This window comes from Melozone crissalis, unplaced genomic scaffold (assembly GCF_028551555.1).
Source record: "Melozone crissalis strain CALT ecotype California unplaced genomic scaffold, PUWL_Pcris_2 ptg000045l_1, whole genome shotgun sequence".
NCBI lineage: Eukaryota > Metazoa > Chordata > Aves > Passeriformes > Passerellidae > Melozone > Melozone crissalis.
This window is the reverse complement of record NW_026535823.1, coordinates 21844112-21860717: the sequence shown is the minus strand read 5'-3', so window position 1 is coordinate 21860717 and position 16606 is coordinate 21844112. Positions and strand designations below refer to the sequence as shown.

At 38.7% G+C, this 16606-nt stretch overlaps 1 protein-coding gene across 1 annotated transcript in view; it reads left to right on the top strand.

Moving 5' to 3' along the window:
- Positions 1-15041, top strand: part of ST6GALNAC3 (ST6 N-acetylgalactosaminide alpha-2,6-sialyltransferase 3) — a 207996-nt gene extending 192955 nt beyond the window's left edge. Inside the window, exons 4-5 of the mRNA XM_054286063.1 lie at positions 12063-12170; positions 14384-15041. Coding sequence (XP_054142038.1) covers positions 12063-12170; positions 14384-14570 — 295 coding nt within the window. The 3' untranslated portion in view covers positions 14571-15041. The remainder of the gene's footprint in view (positions 1-12062; positions 12171-14383) is intronic.
- The last annotated feature ends 1565 nt before the right edge of the window (positions 15042-16606 follow it).

Here is a 16606-nt window from a genome sequence, read left to right as displayed (position 1 = left end):
CAAAAGGCACTGAGAGAGCAGGGAGTAAACCTGCTGCTCCCTGGGGGTGCCTGTTGTGCCCAAGCCTTTTCTCGTGTACCTTCATTGTCTGTGCACAGAAGGTTTGCATCTCAGTGCTTGAGTGCATTGGCACTCTGGAGATGGGGCATGTAGGAAGGACTGGGAGAACATCAGCCTGGATCAGCTCTTCATTTTTCAGTGGGTCTGGGTATTTTTTTGAATTTCGGAGGAGTTCAAAATAAATTTATGAGAGGGTCCCCCTGAAGGATCGAGTGCTGTGCTCTGCTCAGAGTCTCAGTGCTGCAATTCCTTCCTGGAAATACACTTGAACACTGAGGATATTCACAGGAGGAGCAAATTCTCAGTATGGTTACAGGACATTGGTTATGTTGCAGGATGGAGGACAAAGGAGGGTCTTGTAGTAGTTCTTAGAAGGAGTTCCCAAAGAACTGAAGCAGAAAGATTCCTTTGTTATTTCCATGCCTAGGTATGAAGTGGTCATTACCACAGTTTGATAGTTAATACAGAAAATTATTTAATACAACTTCAGATTCTTTTATGTCTTCAGATTGCATGTAGATAATAATTATACCAAAGGCAAACATGGTGCCACATTAATATTGCATGACAAATGTGCATACTTTTATTTGTTCACCTGAAGACATTAAGAAAAAAAATTGGTGGAAGATCCTCTTTATTCTAAGGGTTTTTTTAAAACAGCTCAGCTCTTGGTTCTGTACCTTAAATGTCTCTGCTCAGGGAAAAAATTAATTTAATTGCATAAAACCTACTCTGCAATGATTTTTCCATGGAAAAGATTAAAGTTTTAAATGGATTGAGTGTCCCTGTAAGTATATTCACATTCATACTTGTCTGGACTGAACATGCCATCTGTAGCTTCTGCTTTATTTTTTTACTGTATATTTGGAATTCAAAATAACATTTATTTTGGGAGGGAAAAAAAATCAATAAATCATTTAAGTTATCCTACAGTTTGTATAACTAATTGTAATTAGTATAATGTCTTTGTTGGCAAGGGCTTATCAGGCACATAGCATGAAGAGGCAAAGAATGAGCTTTATAAAGAATTATGTTGTTTTGTTAAGCTAATTGTGACTCTATCTCCGCTATTGTATGTGATTGAACTCTTAATTTTTAATGTGGTATTCCTTCCAGTAGTGTAGCTCCTACTGTTACCTGAGGTTCTCTGTAATGTAGCCACAGAACAGATTTTAGTCAGTTCTAGATTTTAGAGTTTGGTGCCAAAAGGATGTAGTCTAGCTAACTGTGGCAAGTGGGTTGCAGTTTCTACTAGTAATGAATTAACTTGTTTTAATGTTTGTTATGCAAATCTTGTAGATAAGAATTTAATTAACTGTGATGTCCTGAACTTGGTGCCAGGGGAGCAGCCACAGGCTCCTCTGATGGGTCCTGTCTCATGTGTGGCCTTCAAGGAGCTGCTTGCTTGCACAATTCCATGGTAACATTGCCAACTCTTGACCAGCTGATACTGGGAATTGCTGAAAAGATGATGTTACTAAGAAGCAGTGTAATGTGGAAGAGAAATCAGAGCATTTATTTACAAAGCAAAGGACCACTGTCCCACTTCATGAATCCCACTTCACTTGGATGCACTGTAAATATCATATTCCTGGGGCTAGCTGAAGTCCTCACCTTTCTTGATACCTAGGCATTAGTTTGGACTGACAGTGAGCTTCCTAGATGATTAGTATGATGATTCTTGTGTTTATTATTCTCAAAAAGCTGGATTGCGAAAGACTTGGAAAATTAACTAATTTGCTACTTCAGTTGATAGCAGAGAAGCCATAAAAATTCTGGTTTCGAGCATTTAACTGCCATTCTAATAAGTATGGAGGTTTTTCTCAAAGCTTCCACTTGTACTATTAACCTCCTGCAGACTATTCAATGAATATTGGAATAATATATTCTGAAGTTGTCCAGTGTTGAAGAAACTGTTCAGTGGGATAGTAGGAAATAAGCTGTGACCCCTGGTTCCTCTTCCTGTGAGGTTCTCTGTGGCAGTCTCCTGCTGTTCTGAACTGTTTGCTATACCATGCCTTTTCTAAAGGCTGCCATCTGAGAGAAGAACTTGTGCCAATCTTGGTTCTGCCAAATGTGTTTGCCTACAATCAGCGTGCTGCCTCCAGGGTAGGTATTTGAGCCAGTGGCTGTGGGCATCTGGCCTTCAGAATACCCCGCTGCATAAATGTAGTGACTTTGGGGGAACAGAAGGGGAATGAAAAAGCTAATCCTGGGTGTCCTCAGGATTTGGGACACTATATTTGAAGTGCATGAGTGAGAGACGCCTTTCAGAAAGCCACCTGCTATGTAACCCAAGCAGTAGAGGTGTTAGAGGAAGTTTCAGTAGCTCAGATGTGAGGATTATTTGTTTCTTTCTTGATATTTGGACAGAGATTAGTTAATTAAGAAAGCAGTGAAAGACTTGATCCATTTTGAGTAAGCAAGACCCTAATATTGATACTAAACCGTAATACGATGCCTATATATGTGTGTGGGCTTCATTAAAATGTATGTCAAAAAGGAAAAGAAAGAAAAGGAAAGAAATATTTTTGTTCCTTTTATACTTTAAGGAAAAGTTAATCTGGAGAAAGTTACAGTAGTAAAAGGGAAGGCAACATCTGTGTTAATTAGCAGTTAATCTTCAAAGCTTGACTGATGGGTTACTTTATGGCCTCTTGCAGTTGAATTGAAATTCAGACCCACGCAAGTTCTATTTTTACCTCCTTTTTCCATATCAGAATAATTTGTCTGGATTTAAGGCTTCGTTTTCGCTAAAAATATTGATGCTCCATAATCTAAGATGAACTTTTGGTTAGTGCAAATAGGCAGTGTAGAGAAGAGCTCTGTGGCTCTGGATGCGCTTCCAGAGAACGCGGCTCCATGATGTGGTGCAGTGCTAGGGGTAAGGACAGGTACCTTCTCCAAAGAATCTGCTTCTCTTGGGTGTTTGACTGTTAAGCTCTTTGGTTCAGAAACTGCTGTGTGTGTAGAGTGCCTTTCACAGTGAGGATTCACAGTGCTACTGTAATGTAAATAATCAGTTAGCAACAAATTAGGAATGAATTTTAGAATACATGGAAACGCTCTTCTGAATACCAGAGCTGGGTGGAGAAGAGTTGTTGATAGAGGAATGTGCACTGATGAAGGTCTAATCTGTGGAGTTTGAGTTCTCTTTCTCCAGTGAATATTATCTGTTCAGAAGAAAAACTTACAGTTAACATTCTGGCCCTCAATAAGCTTTTTTTATTTTAGTATGGGCATCCATCCTGGTAAAAAGCAAAGTTCTCAGATAAATGTAAAATGTGTGGAGAACAATGTAACATCGCTTTCCTTTCCATATCTATATCAAAGAGGTAGTGCTTGAACTATTACAATGTCTGCAGACTCTGGAAAATTTGAAAGGGTATCAGCTGATGTACATCAGTGTGTGTTCTGTCAGCTGAGTTTCTGGTCCAGTGTTCTTCCCTCTTAAATGAACAGAGTTAGAGTACAATCTCATGCTAGCTATTCTTTCATTTTCACCATAGCAGTAAAACAAAATATCTTTGTAAAAGCCTCTGCTCACATCCCAGTGTCACAGAAATACAACGTACATCTTTAAAAAGTTGTATCTCATTTTCAGTTTCAACATAAAAAAGACCCAGCCTAAAAGAAAATGTTTTTATGAAAAATTTAAGCTGCTTTCAGACAAGGTTAGATGAACTCCTTTCAGTATCTTGTATTGAGACAGTAAGAGCTAATCAAGAAATTTCTTCTGTATTCACCTACAATACATTTCACTAAAATATGCAGCTAGGAGTAGTGAGTGCCCTTTAATACCAAAAGAAAAGGGTGGTAAAGCCTCCTTAATTAAATCTCTTCAGGGATCCTGGATTAACTGCAGCTCTGTTTAGTTTATATCCTCCCTGTAGAAAAATGTGCAGACCCAAGACAGCAAATATTGATTTAAATGGAGATGCAGGGAAAAAGCCCTGTTGTCTTTTTTCTTCCACTTGGCACAGTTTTTAGTTTTGATTCATTTTTGGTTACAAAGGATGAAAATCTAAATCCTTTTCTACTCCCTTTCACGCTGTGTGAAAATATTGAACCAGGACTCAGCTACTGGTGAAGAGGAGAGCACATAAAGCTGCCCTACAGACGACTGTGGCACCAGCCCTAAAACCTGTGCCAGGCTTTCAGCTGTCACTCCCTTTGTCACAGCCACCAGGGATTGCAGTATCTTCAGCCCAGCACAGTCCAGTCAGAGGTGGGGAACAGTGGGACAGGGTTACACCACGGTGCCACAACCAGGGACATTTTGGCATCACCCCCCATTTGATTCAACCACTGTGAGCATAAGTAATTGTCCTGTGGAGCAAGTGCTCTGCTGCCATTGACCAGAGGAGCTGCATTTCCTGATAAGCAGTCTTCCTAAGCATGGAATGAATTTTACTCAGGTGATTTTTGAAGAGAAAAATGCCAACAGTTTAGCCCCCAAACCTGCTTGTGTGACTTCGTTCTAAACGTAATTGCATGTTTGTAATGGGTGACATTTCTGTGCATCCTGTCCTGATTTAAACATACATTTTGTTCATCAACAAAATCCAAGTGCAAATGGAGATGTGTGGAGCCATGCACGGTGCAGCTGCAGCAGGTTGAGGTTGTTTGTGATTGTGCATAAACTGCAGACCCCAGGGGACAAGTGCAACCCAGGCACTCACAAAAGGCATCTTCTGCTGGTAACTTGAGTGCAGGCAATAGCATGGGCTGTGGCTCCAACCACAGCCTGTACTTGAGAAAGGGAAATAAAGAATCTTAACTCAAGAGAAATCAAGGAAACATGTATTTCTGGAAACAGAAGGATTAGGGAAGAGAGCGGGGAAGGAAAAAAGTTTGAAATTGGGATTTACTGTTCCGTAAACAGTTTGCAGCAAGAACACAGTTCTTACCTGAAGACTCAGTGCAACCTGTAGAAGCCCAGTAGCTGTAAGAAATTAATCTACCAATTCATGTTCTCTACAGGGGATGCCATTGATCTTGAAGAGATTAGCACAGGTTTGAGAATCACCTTGAAATAATATATATATGCAATATATAGGCTGGAGGGCAGAGTTTACAATTATAATTCTTTAGTCTTGTTTCTCTTCTTTGTGCATTGCACCAAGCTGGCCCTATGATCACCCTTGATAAACAGGAATTCTGCTTTTCTTCCTTGAGCTCAGCAGCAGAGGTGTCTGAAGGAGCCCTCTCTGCCTGGGTGAAATAACTTCCTTGTCTCATTGCCTGAGTTCAGAACTGAACTGAGATGCATCAAAGTCAGGTCAAGGAATCAGAAATAAGGAAACTACAGAAGCTTGGACAGCAGAAGTCAATTTTCTCAGGCTGCTGCCTTGGTTTTTTCCCTCTTTTTCCTCTTTGTTTCAGGTTTCCATGAGTATTAAATAGACAAAGAAAGAAGGGAAATAAATTAGAAAAATGTACACAACACAAATATTGGAAATAAATCCGTAAGTTAAATACCCAAGCAGATGTCTTAGCTATTTCTGTACTTGAGTAACAGAGTAGTCCTTATTTCTAATGTTGATTTTGCCTCTCTTGCCCAAAATAATAAGTAAATAGTAAGTCAGATAGTTTTGGTGTTTTTAAAATTAGATGCAGTTAAATACAAAGCCATCATTTCTCTGCTCTTTTTTGTGATCATTCATAAGTGTCCTTCCTGTCTTTTTTTCAATGCCATTTTGACATGGGGTTTATTAATTGTTACATCTCTTTTTAAATCAGATTGTGGGGGGAGATTCTTTTGGGCCAGTTTGTGACCTAGGAGTAGCCTTGCCTGCAGGTTTGTAGTAAACTCAACTGAAATGGACTCTTGTCCCTGTGTTCCATTGGTACAGTGTTAATGTAATCAGAAAGTGAATATTTCTGGAGATTAATTGAACAGTATGCCCCCCCAACTGCAGCTTATTTTCAAGATTCACAGTAGGGATGATCTACCAAGAGTTTGGGCTGGCTGTGAGTGCATCCCTTCTCCATACCCAGGTGCATCTTGCTGGGCACAGTCACTGCCTGAATCTGGAACGTGGTCTGTGCTGTTCATAATGCATTCCACTTGTTTGAGCTTTGCATAAAACCATACATGATGGCTAATAAAACATCTGCCCATGTATAAATGTTTCACTTTCCAGAGTGACCTGAAGCAGGATGTGTGAGACAGTCTGCTCACTGCTAGAGGGGCACAGCTGTTTATTATTAGATGTCCTGCACATTTATAGAATACAGAGCAAACACGTGTGTACACTGACACACACACACACTCACACACACTCACACACACACACAAGAACAAAAGAATGAATAATTATGATAAATGGCTGCCTAACAGGGATCTTTATAATGCAGAAATAGCAACCATTTTTACCAGCTAAAATCAATTCTCTGTGCTTGTATCATCTTTGCTCTTCTTGTGCTCTTTTTACTTCAGAAAGTATGTAATGAAATAATTAGCAACAAAGTACCATGTCTTCGAGAAAACAGAAATAAATCCAGGATAAGGCAGATATTCTTCAGGATTTAGTTTTGCTCTTCTGTACCAAAGGTGCTTCCTTTACTCCTGTCACAAAAACATCTCTCTGGCAAGAGAAGTGTATGTGCTCCTCAGGGGAGAGGTGAGAGCCTTGCTGTTCTCTCAGAGGTGGGTGCATTTTTCTGCCAACTCATTCCAATCTGTCATTTACAAACCTACATGTGATGTGAAGAGAAGGGCATAGACCAAAACTGTGACCTGGGGAATGTGGGTGTTTAATTTGTCAAAGCAGAAGAGTTTTACAGCAGCTGTACTCAGAGATGCTTCCTCAGTGGGGGGAAACAAAAAAGAGAGAGAAGTGAGAGAAGTCTCAGTCAACATAAGTGCAATGGAAGCATTAATTTGGTTAGTATAGAATTGGGTAGTGGCTCACCAGTATCTGCTGGGAGATAAATCTCCTGTATTTTTAGTTGTAAGGAAATATACTGTGATTCAGCAATGCAAAAACCCAGAGAAACCCAGGGAGAAAAAGAGGTGATTGTCTGTAACAAGGGAGTGCAGAGGGGACTTGTACCTTCTACCCTCCTTCCCAAGGACCTGTCACAGAGGAGGCTGACGCAGGGCAGCTGACAGAGTGCCAGGCAAAACCAGAGTACCCTGACCCCTCCCAGAGGATTAATGGTCTCTTGATGCACCACAGATACAAAGAAGTACCAGAGACAATTCTACCTGAACATTGCCTAAGCTAATTCTGACATATTTTTGAAAATATTTCTGTTTAGTTTGAATCATTTTTACAAGCCCTTTTGTTGGACGGGCCTCTCACATTATAAAGCCTCTACTCTGTGTATTATAGGTCTTTTATTTAGACCAATACTCTTATTTATACTTATTTATTAATCAAGAGGCCTGACAAGCTGCTGCAAATAAAGCTGCTGCTGATTCAGTAGTTTGGTGGGAGAGTCATCTGAGGATTAGATTCTATAAACAGCCTTTATGAAAGGATATATTTTTTGTCAATTAATTGGCCTGGAGAATTTTGTCATTTCAATCTGTCACTGTTGAATTTTGCTTTACTGCAATATTTTGAAATTAAGTCAAAAAGGAAAAGTGTCTATCTAATGCTTTTGGCAAGCTCTGTTAATTAATAGCTTTTTGAAGTACTATATTTCCTCGGTTTTATCTTAATTAACACTCTTAATTGACCTTCTGTGATCTCTAGTTTCTCCCAAAAGAATTAAAAAATAGACTTCTAAGTTCTTTTCTGCAATCAGATTGACATGCAATTGCTTGTGTAGACATCTTCTCTGCCTTCACAAACGTTTTTTTTCATTTTTATTTTTTACCACTGAAGTCCCCACTGGAAATTACAGTCCATTGAACCATAGAACTAAAATTGATTGTGCACATAAAAAATCCTGGAATAATTGAATGAAGAAAAGAACTTCCTGGAATTTTGTGCTAAAATCAGAACTCAAGTGACAACAAAACTTTTACTCAGTTTGAACTCACCAGCCCAGGATCACGAAGAAAATATTTTATGTTCTTCCATTTACCCCCAGTGACAGGAAGAATGAGTTTTTCCTTCATTTAGCCTACATCAAAGCATGGTTATAGATGTCAAAGAAGATGAATTTCAGTTGCCAACATTTTTAGGGTGCATTCTCTATTCCATCTTCTTTATGTCAATTTCTTTTTTTTTTTTTAAATGGTGGAAAGTTAAAGCTGAAGAGCCCTGTCTAATTGCTTTTATTTTAAATTAAATTTTAATTAAAGCTTTATGTGTCATATATTACAACTCTAGCGATCTTAAAAGTGCATTTTACTATTTTCTTCTGAAAAATAGAATGCAAGGCTCTTTGTAACATGTTGTGAGAAACTTTAGTCAGTTCATTCTGCTGGAGTTTATGGAAGGCATTACTAAAAATGCAAATTATATGTTTTGAGACTTGAAACTTCCAAGTAACTATTAATCTTGGAGCTTACTTTTATATTCTGAGATTAAATAATGACATTTTAAGCACTTAAACCTTCACTAAGAGCAAGATAAGCAAGCATATACTTCGTTTCAAGCATTTTAACGAAGTTGAGTCCACTGGTCTTTTTATGTCTTTAATGTTAAGCATATGCCTGTGTACTTTTCTGAAATGGTGGATGGTATTTAGCAGAATGAATTACAACCTATAACTGTCATTTCTTTAAGACCACTAATAAAGTAGGAAGTGTGTGAAATAAGGTTTCATTTTTAAGGTAAACAAAGTAACTTTTTGTGAGCATTGCCTTTTTATTGCTGTATGCAGCTGTAAATCATGTCTTGAAAGCAAAGCCATCTTTTTAAAAGTGTATTTTGAAAAACAGTGCGTTATTTTCTCCTGAGCTGTTGAGACAATTTCCTGTCCAGATCTGGTGCCCCATTAATTTTATACTATGAAAAAAAGTCTCTCTGAGCCATAGGAAACAATTTTGGGATTGTTGCACATACATATATCACCGTAGATCTGCCTGCTGTAGTTCTGCAGATGATGTTTAACAAACTCCTGTTTATTTTGGGAATAATGTCCTCCTTCCCCCAGACTTGTGTGGTTACATAGCCTTATGCTACACATAAATGGAGGATTTTTTTATTTCCTATGTGTAAAAGTTGAAATTTGAGTGCAATTACAGTAACAAGAGGAACTCTTTTTCTAATGAGTCTCAAAACCCCCTGACCAAGAAACATGTAAAACTCTCCTGTAGAGAGGGAAATTGAGTGCACAGTGTTAGCATAATAGCAAGGGCTGAGACATTGCTTTGCACTACAGTTTTATGGGATGATATTTTAAAAGGTATTCGGAGATTTATGGCCTTTTGGGGACAGCTAAAATTGTTTTCGCATTTCTAATATTGCTTTCATTAGAATTTTGAAAGCATGTTTATGGTATCAGATTGCATTCTAAGGTGTTACCAAATCATCTGGAATCTCCACTGCTTAAGTATATTCCCTCATACCCCTGTGTATCTTCAGAGGAAAAAATGGATGAATATAAGTGCTTTGGTTTAAAGTATATAATCTGTATTCTGTCATGTACTTCATCTCCCAGGGAAGGTACCTGGGAACTCACTCTGCTGTTTTTATTTATCCTGCCAGTGCAGTATATAGATGAGAGGAGTAAGGTCCAATGGTGTTAAAACAAGACATGAAATATTGATTAATTCTTTTTTAAAATTCCCTTTTCCTCCTGAGTATAGCAAATTTCAGATGCTGCTGTCAATATAGTGCTCTCCAATAAACCTCCATTATCGGAAGGGTCCTGATCTTCATCGTGTTCTTATAAATGGTTATTATGATTCTAAAATGCCTTGAAAGCTCAAGGCCAGTGTTTTCCTGGTGCAAGAGTAGAAAGCAAGTTAGAAGCAATGCAGCCTTTTATCATGGCAGAATGTTATTTTGACATAACATGAATTGGATTGGGAATTCTCCCTGCTAGACAGCAGCAGAACATTCTGGTTGAAGAGATGAAGATCCTGATGGGGCAGATAAACAGCTGTACACTTCCATGGCTATAAAGGTGTCCAAAAAAGCAGCACAATTACAGTTGGTTTCCTCCTAATGAAACCTGGGTGTTTGACACCCTGCCTTTAGTTTCCACTTGTTGTTCTTCACTTTAAGTTAACCCTTTATTTATTATTTCCAGTATGAGCTTTACAAAAGCAGCTAAACAGATACTTAGCTGTTTCCCCAAAGGAAAGTATATATCAGGAAAGTCAGGGATAGAAGTTCACACCAGCTCAACCATGAAGGAGGACAGACATGGGCAAGAAAGAGAATATTTAACGACTTTCAGTGTTCTTGGACTCAACTCTGGGAATTAAGGCAATAGTTTTTCACTAAAAAATCATAGGTTTATTTAAACTGGAGTGTACTGGATTTTCTTCATGAGCATAAAGCTCTTGGAGGTTCTCTAGTATCCGTAGTAAAAGATATTACACAGAGAAGGAATTTGAATCTCAGACCTTTATGTGCCAGGTAATTGTCATCATAAAGGTTGTACAACTACTCTTTCACCCATTGTCTTAAGTACTATTTGGTTCAGCTTGAGCAAGGATGTAACACAGAATCTGTGCCAAAACCACTGATTGATATATTGATACAGGAGGAGGGAGGCAGGAGACCGGAATACATTCTTGCTCTGAACCAGGAAAAAACACTTGAGGTTGGTTCTTCTGTCTCATAGGGAGGTTGGGGCTTATAGGCTGGGTAAATTGCTACAGGGGTTTTTTTTTCACATGAAAATTTTGTTCCTAGCCCAGGATGAAAATGTTTTCAGAAGATTTTGTTGGTGGCAGTAACTGATTTGCACATAGGCTTACTTGGAAGTTTTTTTACAGCAAAACTTAATTGTGTCTTAGGCTGCTTTGACTTAGGATGGAGAACAGACTGCTCCCTGCCACCCCAAAAGCTAAGAGCTTACAGGTGTGGCAGAAAGCTCATATATCCCCTCCTCTCACTCACACCCAGCTCTATTGAGGTGCTCTTTTAAGATGGTTTTGTGAGTTTTGTGGTATCTTTCTTTGGAAATGGGGCATTTTAAAATGATTTAAAGATAATTATTTTCACTGATTTCAGTAAAATTGAAAGCAATACATGCACAAAGCTGGACTTCAGCCAGTTCATAAGTGGTAAGGGCTGAGTGTGCTCTCACTACTTGTGAGGTGTGAAAGCAGTGAATCTTGCATGCCCAGGTTATCTGAGTAACTCCATTGACTCCCAGTCCCCCATTGGTAACATTTGTGCGAGCAGAGCCAACAGGATTTGGTTTGTGGTTAACAATGCATGTGTTTGCTCCAACAACCAGTCTGCGAGCCAAATCCTTACACATGTAATTTTTCTCACTGGTGCAGGTTATACTTCTGGGCTGATTGAATATATCTAGTCATTTGGGCAAAGACTGTCAATCTGGGCACTATCCTCTTGTGGTTTTCTCTCTGCTATGGTAGCTCAAAGAATGATAACACAAAATCAGGTAAAGGGATATGCACAGAATTTTGGTTTTCAGAACCTTTTGTTAGATGGTTTTGTACCAAATTATCCATGGAAGTTTCATTACTGTGTGAATTTTCAGGTTGAGGGTAGCCCACTGTAGATTAAGATTTTGCTTGCAGAAGAAAATCGTCCCTACTCATATGAGCACAACACAAATTCCAACAGTACTTTGTGTTTTGGTAAACTTATCTCATTTTACAAACTCCACTAATTGCTATCTTTCAGATGTGAAAAGAAATAATTTTCTGTTTTGCTGGAGATGCATTATTTGACTTCAGATATTTAACATGTTTTTTTTCCCTGTGGACAATAGCTGGAGGCCCCAAGCTGGGAAGAATGAGAGCATATCTATAAATAATTCAAAGTAATTGTATGGTTTTGACAGATTGTCAAGCTGCTTAATGCCTTTTGTCCCAGGCAATGGATTTTATTTCTTTGATAAAGTGTTGATAATTTCTCATTGCAATTTGTTTTCTGTCTGTTGTATTTTTACAGAGTCCAATCAGGTTCATATCTCAGCACGGGTTGGTTCACCTTAATTTTGGCTATGGATGCCTGCTATGGAATTCACGTCTATGGGATGATAAATGACACCTACTGCAAGTAAGATCATAGAAAATTATTTTCATGCATCTACAATTCTGATGTCTTGTCAAAATTTCACAATTGATTTTAATATCATAAATCCAAAAAATGGATCAGGCAGTCATTTCCCAGTGTTTTGCATTGATGTGACACTATTGTCAGCATATTCACTCCTGATATGGCATGTGCTGTTGATAAAATAAAAACATTTACAAAATCTAACATCAGATGTCATAAGGAGCTATTTTTAATCAAAGATCTTTTGCAGTTTCTGAATTAGCTGGAAACAAGGTATGCTCATATTCTTTTGATAAAATGTACTTGCTTTCATTGCTAAAACAAATCTATAGAGGAAAAAAACTAACACATTGTTTTCTGAATACCAAATACACCTGGAAGCGGAATAAAAGGATTAGCCCAGGATAGTTACCTGAAATTACATTTCACTACCATTGAGCAACCTACTTGAAATTTCTCGGTTATATATGGCTTGTTTTGAGTAGTAGAGGGTTCTAATTAGATAATAAAACAAGTCCTGTGAGCTTTATCACCATAAACTGACATAAATTCCAACCAACTACTGTTGGTGACCTTACAGTGACAGTGGATTAATCCTATGGCCAGAAGTATAACTCTAAACACAATTTTTAAAAGTCCAAGTTAAATACTTTAATCTACTGTGCATGGTAGAAAAATATAAAAGGAAACTATTCCTCATTCATTCAGAAAAGCAGGAAATGTCATGAACAATGTATGGTACTAGCACATGCACCTCTATTCTTCTGTACCTAAGCTGGCCCAAGTCCTGCATGTAACCAGTCCAGTGCATCACGAGCTCCTAAAGTCAAGCCTTTGTGCAGATTCTCACTCCACATTCTGTGTCACTCCAGTGTGAGACTCATTGCTGGCAGAACCTAAAAAATGTCACAAACAACAGAATTTGAGTCACAGCTGTTTAATTAGGATATCTTAACATTAGAGGCTGACTTTTTAGAACTTGCAGATCTCACTGATTGAGTCATCCAGATGGAATGAACAGAATGAACATATGTTGTTCTTTGTTTATAAAAATACACAGTAGGCACCCTGGGATGAGGGGTGACAGGACTAAGGTTGTCCTCAGAGAGCTCAGCCAGGCTGGCATAGCATAGCCCTGATGTAAAACCAGTCAACAGCATGGTAGCGCTGTTGGCAGCAGAGAAGGATGTCCCCTTTAAGCTGTGATTCTGACTCGATTACCCACTTAAATTGGATGCTACTCTTATAACTGCCCTGTTCAGTCAGTTCAAGAACCAGTTTCAACAGCTAGGATATCCAGTGAGGAGACTTTGCTTGGGGAGAGAACCTTGTGAGGTGAGTTATCACAGGTTAAACAAAATGTGCAGTGCCCATAGGAGCCAGTCCATCAGCTTCTCACTGACTGGTAAGATCAGTGTATGCTGAGAGATACACTGAGCTTCTTCTGCCTTAGGAAAACTCCTAGAAATTGTGAGGTAATGAAAGCCCTTACAGTTTAGCAATGAAGCTCAAGTGCTGACACATGGACAGGAATTCAGATAATTCATAGAATTGTTTAGGTTGGGAAAGACCTTTTAGATCATGGAGTTCAGTTGTTAACCCATCACTGCCAAGTCTGCACTAAACTGTCCCAAGTGCCACATTTGCACATCTTTTAAATACATCCAGGGCTGGTGAGTCAATCACTTCCCTGGGCAGCCTGTTCCAGTGCTTGACATCCCTTTTGGTGAAGAAATTTTTCCAAATATCCAATTTGAACCTCCAGTGGTGCAGTTTGAAGCAATATCCTCATGTCATGTCACTTGTTCCTTGGGAGAAGAGACCAACCCTCTCCTCATTACAACCCCCCTTCAAGCAGCTGTAAAGAGTAAGGTCCCTCCAGAGCTTCCTTTTCTCCAGGATGAAGACTCCCAGCTCCCTTAGTCATTCCTTGTGGGAGTTGTGCTCCAGACCCTTCACTGACTCCATTGTCCTTCTCTGCACTCACTCCAGCACCTCAGTGTCTGTTTTGTAGTAAGAGACACAAAACTGAACACGGGATTTGAGGTGTGGCCTCAGCAATGCTGAGAACAGGGCACAGTCTCAGCCTCCCTGCTCCTGCTGGCCACACTATGGCTGATCCAAGCCAGGATGCTTGTATCTTGTATTCAGGTGTATTATAGATTTATGTTTTTCTGGAAGACAGTACTGAAGTGTATCTTTCTTCTCCCTAGGTCAGAAGGCTTTCGCAAAGTTCCCTACCACTATTACGAGCCAGGAAGAGACGAGTGTGAGGAATACTTTCTCCATGAAAATGCTCCATATGGAGGCCACAGGTTTATCACAGAAAAGAAAGTATTTGCTAAGTGGGCCAAGAAGCACACAATAATATTTACACATCCCAACTGGACAGTGTCTTGATACTGGTTTACTTAACTCTCCCTTAACACCATATTACAGAAATGTCTCAGTTTACAATAGTTTTGCTTACATCTGGCTGGCCTTTCTCAGCCTAGGTAACACTAAACTAAAAACCAGAAGACAAAGAGGGTGGTGGTTCAGCTGTTAAGCAAAATTAATCATCTGTGGAAGGCAGACACATTGTTTGTTATTTCTTAGGGTTTTAATCCACACTATGCACTTTATACTTTAACTGGATTTTACTTCAAGGCAGGAGCAGTTAAAGACAGATGAGATTTCCTGTATATACAGGTGCACACAGAGAGCATGGTGGTCCTTTGAAAATTGTCCATCATCTCAGATATTTAAAATTATTATTTGTAGCTCGTTTGCTGTACTAAAGCACTAGTTCCATTTGTGGTATCAGTAGAAATTTTCAACAAGAGAAATGTGAGGAAAAATACAGACCTCCAAGGTCCAGGAGAGAGTAAAATTTAAAAACAAGACCTGAATATATTGATACACAGTCTATTGTGAGCACTTGCATATATGGTAAAATTAGAGATGAACAAAGCATGGTTCTTGAACTGTACCCAACTGTTGAATGAAAAGATATTACCTACTCAAGGCTCCTGATTAATTCATAACCTCTGAAATGCAGCTTCCTTCCACCTTGGTCAGTCTGCACCATCTGGGACGATGTAGTTTGTGCTTTTTGAAGCTGTTGTCCCACACTTCAGCTCCAGCAGAATGGCACTTGGCAAAGATTGTGTTTTGCAGCCCATGATGAACCTTTGGCTGTTTTACCAAGCCTGCTGTCAGTACCTAAGCTGGTGAGTGCAAAGTTGTCTCATTAAAATCTCCATTTACTCCAGTTGTGCATTTGACTTGCTCCAACATCCAAATAACAGTATTTTGACAGTATTTCCCATGCAGCCATCATAATTTATTTTAGATCTCCAGTTTCTCCATCTTTAAAAACAAGGATAGTGTCTATCTACCTCACAAGAGAGTTGTGAGGACTAATTTAATTTAATTTAAAGCACTTTCCTGATGCAGAATGCTCCAGATCATTTATTCTTAACACAAAAACAATGGTACCTGTCATTTATTCTTGTCTGTTGGGTATTTGAAGAAAGTGACAACGTGTCTGGCTCTGATGGCAAATTGTTCTGTGCATCCGCTTTCCTACTGAGGATAATTTGTAATATTGAGTTCTATCAGCTTGCATTTCTTCAGATGAAGTTGAAAGAACTCCCCATCTCACAGTATTATCTGCACATTAAAAGGCAGTTCAAGAATCTTAAAATATACTCATCTCTAGTTTAAGTATGTATTTCCAAGCTTACTGTCATGGAAAGTTTTCAACTGCAGCAGACTCATTTGCATTATGACCATAATTCAAATACACATGTGAGATTTATTTAAACTGTATTTAAACTAATGCTTTAATTTTAGAATGTGTCCTATGAATATTTTAACATCAAGAATGTCACATTCAACACTGTAATAGCCAATACTGTGAACACTTGAAGGAATTATGTGTGGAACATGTCACACAGGGTTTACTCACACTACTTAAACATTAACCAACAGGAAACTTTGTATGCTTTTGTAAAACAAGAAAAGGGGAAAGTAAAAAACTATTTTTACATGTAAGTATTTGTATACTGACTATTTCCTATTGTATATTTGTATATATAAATCTATATTTTATATGTTCATTGCATATATATTCTCTCATCAACTGTTGCAACTCATAGGATGGGGAGGAAATCAGTATTCCTCCTCCTGATCATTGGTTTCTTGTTCTTGTTGATAGGCGATTCCAGGGTACCATCTGTGTTTCTCTTTCTATTTTCTACCATAAATGCAGCTCTCTGATTTTATTTTTTTATATAGCTCAGCTTTCACTGCTTTCTTTAGTACTGTAAGTATTCATTCTGGTTGTCAGACAAAGGCTGGGGCCATGCTTATGATCTTGGATAAACATCTATATTCAAACACAGGCTTTGTCCCAGGTTTCTGGCATGACTTTATGTCTCACCTTCCTGTTT